The sequence below is a fragment of the Bactrocera dorsalis genome, chromosome 5 (assembly GCF_023373825.1).
Source record: "Bactrocera dorsalis isolate Fly_Bdor chromosome 5, ASM2337382v1, whole genome shotgun sequence".
Lineage (NCBI taxonomy): Eukaryota > Metazoa > Arthropoda > Insecta > Diptera > Tephritidae > Bactrocera > Bactrocera dorsalis.
Genome location: NC_064307.1, coordinates 56,709,075 through 56,716,915, shown reverse-complemented (window position 1 = coordinate 56,716,915; position 7,841 = coordinate 56,709,075). Strand labels below are relative to the sequence as shown.

Sequence of the window (7,841 nt, the reverse complement as noted above, 5' to 3'; positions counted from 1 at the left end):
TCCTTATCAGTTCTTCGCCGCCGTGTTTGAATAGCTCGGTCGGCAGGTAATTGCTATTCGAACTTCTTCATGGTCGGACAATGGAACGTATGCTCCATCGTCATCGATTGGAGATTCGGGTTCGCCTTCTCCTGCCATTCAGCAGGCTGGAGAAGTGTTTCCTACATAATTTAAGTATACTCGGTGACTAGATCACTCTTGGGGGTTCTACAAAAGTATGCTCCGGGCTTGAGACTTCAGTTAGCCGCCGCATCTTTTCGTAGAATTTTCGAACATTACCCCTGTCGGCCAGCTTATCAAGTTCTTCATACTCACGCATTTATTTTTCTCTTTCTTTTTCTGTCTGCAAATGCCTCTCGCTTCCCTCTTCAACTCTCGGTATCTATCCCATCGCGCACGTGTTATGGTCGATCGTAACGTTGCGAGGTAGGCAGCCTGTTTTCTCTCCGCTGCAACACAGCACTCCTCGTCATACCAGCTGTTCTTTTGCACTTTTCGAAAACCAATGGTTTCGGTAGCAGCTGTGCGTAAGGAGTTTGAAATGCCGTCCCACAGTTCCCTTATACCGAGTTGTTGACGAGTGCTCTCCGAGAGGACTGTAAGCCGGGTAGAAAATTGTTCGGATTTCTGTTGTGATTGCGGCTTCTCGACGTCAACCCTTCCTTGTGTTTATTGACGTGCGCTTCTTGGCTGCAACAAGATAATGGTCCAAGTCAATGTTAGGACCTCGGAGTGTACGCACGTCTAGAACACTGGAGACGTGTCTTCCGTCTATCGCAACATGATCGATCTGGTTGGTGACTTTTCGATCCGGAGACAGCCAGGTAGCTTGATGAATCTTCTTATGCTGGAATCTAGTACTACAGATAACCATATTTCGGGTCACGACGAAGTCGATCAGCCTCAATCCATTTGGGGATGTTTCCTCGTGGAGGCTGAATTTACCGACTGTTGCGCCAAAGACACCTTCCTTGCCCAGCCTGGCGTTAAAGTCGCCAAGTACGCTTTTGACATCGTGGTGGGGTCCAACATCTTTGGTCACATTATCCTTCTCTTCCATCGGGGCGAAGGAGCAAATCAGCGATATGTTGAAGAACTTCGCTTTAATGCGGATTGTGGCTAGACGCTCATTCACCGGAGTGAATGATAGTACCCGGTAACGGAATCTATCTCCCACCACGAATCTCACACCAAACTTACGCTCTTTTGTATGGCTACTGTAGTAAATACCACAAAGACCTACTCGTCTCTGGCCTGGGACCGAACATTCCAGGTGCATGCCCTCAATTCGGAGTCCTTATTTCGTTTGCCATGGTCGTCATCAAAAGGGGAGTCTCTCATCCGAAGCTGATTGTTATATATCATTGGGGTATTTTTTTACGTGGCGGGTCCCAAACACAGCGCACAACCCTATGTAGGGGATGTTTCGCCTTCTCACTTTAGCTCGCCTTCAAACCGATGTTCTTAGGCTACCCAGAGGACCCATATGGAAAAGAATCATCTCTGGCCACTCCCAAGTATGTTAAAAATGTGTATATTAAATATGTACATGGAACTTAGGTTAGCATCTTTAACACCTGGCTGCAGACTTATGGTTTTTGAGATATTCGAGTTCTAACAAATAATCAGTGTTACCTAGTCTAAAAACAAAACGTGATCTGCCAAAAAAGTCTATTGAAAAAAGTTAATGCAAATATCTCAAAAACCATAAGTCAGTGGCAACTATATATATACATTTTCTTAATCTGGAGAACCTTCTATATCCGTGCATATTCATTTAACTCCGAAATCAGGGATGTTATTCTAAATTCCAGCCATGATTTATTTTCTACCATTTCAGATGAGCGTTGGCAAACTTTGAAGGCATTCTTCAAGCTTTTCTGAAGGCCTTAAGTTTCATCAAAATAATAAATAAAACCATGAAAACGGTAGTTTTACACATATATTATTAGTTCATCAGTTAAATAAAAAAAAAATCAAATATGTGCCACAAAACTTTTATTAGTCATTGTGAATAAGTTCAAAATACGCGGGAAGAAGAAGACTTTGTTTACAAAATTTAGACAGCTGATTTTCAAAACGTTTAGTAAACAACAAATAAAGGAAGCGATTAGATGGATTCACCGAGAGCATAAAATTCTATTTTGTCAAAATAATTTTTGTTTACTAACCACAAAAATGGAAATAAATACAACGAACCAAGTCGCCACTGAAAAAAGGAAAAAACGCATACTTACCGCCTTAGAATATTCGAGTATTTGTAATTTCATACAACATTATCATGGACTTGCCATAGATTGCGAGATGGAGATGGTAAATCGGATTTTCACCGACATTGATAGGCAGACGTTAAAAAGTATCCTGCAAACAGAACTTTCTACACGTTTAAGAGCACAGCATTGGCAAAATGAAATGAAAGCAAAAAAATACTTAAAAACGTAAGTTACAGATTAAAAAACAAAACACATGTAACTAATAACTGTTCCTTTCATCTTTTTTTTTACAGTTTTAAAGATCAAGTAAGCACCCATCCAGCACCTACATTACTCCTGAAAATTGCATGCTTAGAGGGCATGAGTCCGATGGCACTTTGTCGCACTGTTTTGCAAGAAAAATATAAATTTTTGCATAAAGCGGATTTGAGTCGTCTACTCAAATATCCACATCTCATAGACGATCCGAAACTAGCCGCCAATGTAATACAATGCATGTGTAGTGATTCCCAAGATGGACCGCTTGTTGATTTGCGTCGCCGAATTTTAGGCGAAGAGTATGAATTTAAGTTAAAAGAAATGGCCACTGCCGCTAATATGCACTACTACGATGAAAATGACTTGCGACGTCTTGGCTATGATAAAACACCAGATATTAAAATGATAGTGCCATTCTTATACAAAGGTGAAGTGGTAAATTGGATTGAAAGTAAGGCCAACTTTGGTGATGTAAAAACGCATAAATGGTACATACAACAACAACTTTATAGCTACAGTAATCGGTATGTCTCATTATAATTATTCATTAGCTTATATTCAATTATTGTTCTTCTTTCTTAGTTTTGGTGCCGGAATTGTTATTTATTGGTTTGGTTATCACGAAGATACTCCGAGACTGCCGGATAATAACATCGGAATAATTGTTTTAGACGATTTTCCATCTTCTGACCATATGGTATTTCTTAATATCTGTGATGATGCCAATCCAACAACAGAAATCGCGACAGAATCAAGTCTACAAAAGTGTAAAAGCTGAAAATTAAAATAACGAAAAAATACTGATTTTAGCGCGCTATTTATACAAATATTTAAATCCATATATGCGCATATTTATTTAAAGCCATAATAATTTTACGGCGTCGTGATGTATGTACATAACTAGTGCAGACGAACACCATTTCATATTCCATATATAATAACTTATTTATAAAAAAAGGGATTTCCTAACCTCGTTAAAATAAATTCTGGTTATTGTTAAAATGAGACTTATTAATCACCAGCTCTTATTTTTGCATCAGGACTATTGAACCAAAATATTGATTCCTTCAAAATACATAAATATACATACATAAATGAGTTTGATTTTGTTCGGTATATAAACGAAGCTAGATCACTCCACACAAGTGAATTTCCTGTAGAATAAAAGGACTTGAAAACATCTTTATCATCATATTAATCGGTCAGTTTGTATGACTTTGACTATCGTAGTCCGATCTGGAAAATTTCTTCAGAAATTTTACCGTTGTGTGATAAAATAATCCGTGTAAAATTTTGTAAATGCCTTGTTATACATACATATACGAAATTTTAAATACAAGGGCTTTGATCGATAATATTTGTATGGTAGCTTTATGCTATAGTAGTCCGCCCTGAACAATCTCGTCGGAGATTGTAGCGTTGTCTTTAACAATAACCGTGCCGAAATTTTGTGAAGATATCTCATCAAACGATTAAGTTTCCCTTAGAAAGTGCATGTATTTGATCGTTCAGTTTGTTTAGCAACTATATACCATAATGGTCCAATATCGGCGATTCCGACAATAGCTTTTTGAGAAGAAAAGCAAAAGTATTAAAATTTCGATAATTTTCTCAAAAATTTAAGCATAGCTAAATCGGCTCAGCGCATCATTTATGTACATATACATATATATTTTATGGGATTCCCGACGATTCTTTGAGGTATTGCAAACTTCGTAGCAGTTAATATACATATATGTACATCTTATTCAGGCCATTATTTCTTAATGGATTGTCAGCATTCCTAAAATTAATGTAAAAAAAAATAAGAAATTGTAATAGTTGGTTAAAAACATAGCATACATTTATGGAACCGATTTTATTTACTATTTTCCATGAGCGCGCACAAGACTTTATTAATATCAGTTGAAAAATAAAATAATTTGGATTCTAAACAATTCAACTTAGATGTGTTATCGATTTTACTATCGTTGTTGAATCGATATCAAACTGTTCGTATTTTTTGTTTACATTACTATTGTGATTGGAACAGGAGGAAGAAGCATACAAACCCCCTTTTGACACGTCAGGTTTTGGATTGCAGTTTCTGGCATTTCCCAGAATATTCATTTTTCACAAGTTTTTTTTCGGCAATAACAATCAATTTAATACGCACGACTTTTAAAATAAAATTGCGAAATGAGACTGAAAGCTAATTTATTTTTAATATTATCCACTGCAATAGTGTTGGTTCAGTTTTCTGATGCACTGCCAGTGACTAAAAATAAAAAGGAGGAAAAGGAAGAAGCGCCCGTAACTCCGTCTACTCCGGATGTGGAAACAGCATTGGAGTATGAAAGGTATTTAAAAGAGGTTGTGGAAGCACTTGAAAGTGACCCTGAATTCCGTAAAAAGTTAGACAAAGCACCTGAAGCTGACATACGTGTAAGTATTTTGCAAGTTCAAGTACATACAAATGTATTCGATAAGTGATGAATATATTAATTTACATTAATGTAGGATGGCAAAATTGCACAAGAATTGGAATATGTGAATCATCATGTTCGCTCCAAATTAGACGAAATCAAGCGGCGTGAAGTCGAACGTTTGCGTCAATTAGTGAATCAGGAATATGAATTGGAAAATGAAATAGATCGTGAGCATCTTAAAATTCCCCAACATTTAGATCACCAGAACGAACATACCTTTGAAATTGAGGATTTGAAAAAGTTAATTAAAAAAACTTCCGAGGACTTAGCAGAAGCTGATAGAAAACGTCGTGCTGAATTTAAAGAATATGAAATGCAGAAAGAATTCGAGAAAGAAAGCAAATTAAAAGAACTACCAGAAGAAGAACGCAAGAAATTTGAACAAGAAGAAAAGGAAAAGGAAGAAAAACATAAAAAACACGAAAAAGTCCATCACCCCGGAAACAAAGCGCAATTAGAAGATGTGTGGGAACAGCAAGATCAAATGGACAAGAAAGACTTTGATCCGCATACATTCTTCATGATGCATGGCAAGCTATAAATATATTTTGTCATACAATTTATTTTAATGTGGCTTCTTTTATAGACGTGGATGGCAACGGTTACTGGGATGAGATTGAAGTAAAGGCACTTTTCATCAAGGAACTTGACAAAGTGTACCAATCTGGTTTGCCCGAAGACGATATGCGTGAGCGTGCCGAAGAGATGGAGCGTATGCGTGAGCACGTATTTGAGGAGACTGACACCAACCGTGACGGGTTAATTAGTTTCCAAGAGTTTTTGGAACAAACTAAACGTGACGAATGGAACAAAGATCCGGAATGGGAAACTGTTGACGAAAAGCCACAATACACACACGAGGAGTACCTGGAATTCGAAAGACGCCGCCAACAAGAAGTTCAACGCTTGATGGCACAAGGATTGGTATATAAACTCTAATATCTATGACTAATAAATTATCACGTTTAATAATTTTAAATTTTTTTTTTATTAGTTGAAACCTCATCCGAATATGCCACAAGGTTATTACACCAACGACGCACATGACACTTATCAAGTGGGTGGTCAACAACATGTACCTGCTGGACAACAGATGCATTACCAACAACCGCAACAACAACACTTGCAACAGCAACAACAATATGCTCAACAACAGCAACAATACGTGCAGCAACAACAACAACCACAGTTCCAGGGACAGCCCGTGCAATTGCATCCCAATCAAGCCTACCAAACGGTTAATGGTCAACAACAGCAACACCAACAAATACCACAACAACAACAATATCAGCAAGTACCACAGCCGCAGCAATACCAACAGGTACCACAACAACAATACCAACAAGTACCACAACAGCAATACCAACAGGGACCACAGCAACAAGTACCACAACAGCAGCAACAACAACCTGTACAGCCTCAACAACAACCGCAAGCACAGCAGCCACCAAAAACCCAACAACAATCACAAGTTGCCGCCCCACAAGTGCAACAACAAGCACAGCAACCAATACAAACTCAACAACAACAACCACAAGCTGCAGCTCCCGTACCGCAGGCACAACAGCAGCAACCAAACATTCCGACAAACCACTGAGAGACACGTCTTAACGTGTCGCTTCCGCTATAACTTAAGATTAGACAGCTGTGGCTATTTACCTAGCTCATATTCATACGTGAACAAAAGCGTTTTTTTACGTAATAAATTGGAACAACGTGCTGCTTCATTAACACTCGTTGTATAGTCTGTTTCAGCATTGGGTCTACGCTTTGTGGTTTCTCAACATACATGCATATGTATATATATATATAATTCCATTTTTTTTTCTATTTAACTTATAACGCTTACGTATGAACATACGGCAGTCGATGTGGCATTTTGTATACACAGTTGTTCTTTTCATTATATACGAATTTTGGGCAATAAACATTTGACAATGAAAACTTATATTAGTTTTTGTGCAAAAACGTTAAATATGTACCATATGTATAGTCTGTATTTCATTGAAGAAAATTGCATCAATCAATTATACTACCGTGCATACTAACTGTAAATACTTTATTATACTCTAGTAACGATTTAATTTCTATTAAATTATAATTTTCGAATAAAAATAATTTCTCTACTTGAAATATCGATTTTAATTTGTTTGTTTGTTTTTAATGATTACATATTTAGTTTAACGATTTTCTTCCCTAATAATGATTTATTTTGATTAACATTATAATAAATCTTAAATAATAATTATTTTTGGACAAAAAATAAAAATCATAATCATATTTCTCCTCCAAATAAAACTAATTTTTAGAACACAGATTTCTTATGAAGTCCTTTGTTAACTTCGTTATATGTTTTTAATGTTTAATGTTTATATTTCATTTCTATCTCGTAACGTTACAATCGACCACAACACGCTCGGGATGGGATATATAGTATACCGAGAGTTGAAGAGGGAAGCGAGACGCATTTGCAGACAAAAAAAGAGAAAGACCGAAATGCGCGAGTACGAAAATTCTACGAAAAGATGCATCGACTCGACTAACAGAACGTTTCAAGAATAGAGCATGGAGTAACATGGATACCTAGAGCATACTTAACTATGGAGGAAACCCAGATAATAAGGCAGCAAAGCAAATGGTCATGCCGTCCGAATGAATGAAAACACTCCACCTCTGAGACTATTCGACGCAGTACCCGCCGGAGGAAGGAGAGGAAGACCTCGACTCCGTTGGAAGGACCGAGTGGAGAAGGACCTGAATACTCTTGGAATCTCCAATTGGCGCCAAGCAGCGAAAAGAAAGAACTGGCGCGCTGTTGTAAACTCGACTATAACCGCAGTGTTTACGCCAATAAAAATGAAGAAGTGTTGAAATGTGGTAACTCACAACTTTACTTTAAAGT

General features: G+C 37.4%; 2 protein-coding genes across 2 annotated transcripts; both read left to right on the top strand.

Moving 5' to 3' along the window:
* The first annotated feature begins 2,064 nt into the window (after positions 1–2,064).
* LOC105222541 (CDAN1-interacting nuclease 1) lies at positions 2,065–3,473 on the top strand. The gene is made up of 3 exons (XM_011199901.4): positions 2,065–2,438; positions 2,507–2,995; positions 3,054–3,473. The coding sequence occupies exons 1-3, from the start codon at positions 2,179–2,181 to the stop codon at positions 3,247–3,249; spliced, it is 945 nt and encodes a 314-aa protein (XP_011198203.2). The 5' UTR covers positions 2,065–2,178; the 3' UTR covers positions 3,250–3,473.
* Positions 3,474–4,516: 1,043 nt separating this feature from the next.
* Positions 4,517–7,084, top strand: LOC105222540 (nucleobindin-2). The gene is made up of 4 exons (XM_011199900.4): positions 4,517–4,895; positions 4,971–5,469; positions 5,526–5,863; positions 5,934–7,084. Exons 1-4 carry the CDS (start codon positions 4,650–4,652, stop codon positions 6,534–6,536), a joined length of 1,686 nt encoding a protein of 561 aa, XP_011198202.2. The 5' UTR covers positions 4,517–4,649; the 3' UTR covers positions 6,537–7,084.
* Positions 7,085–7,841: the final 757 nt, after the last annotated feature.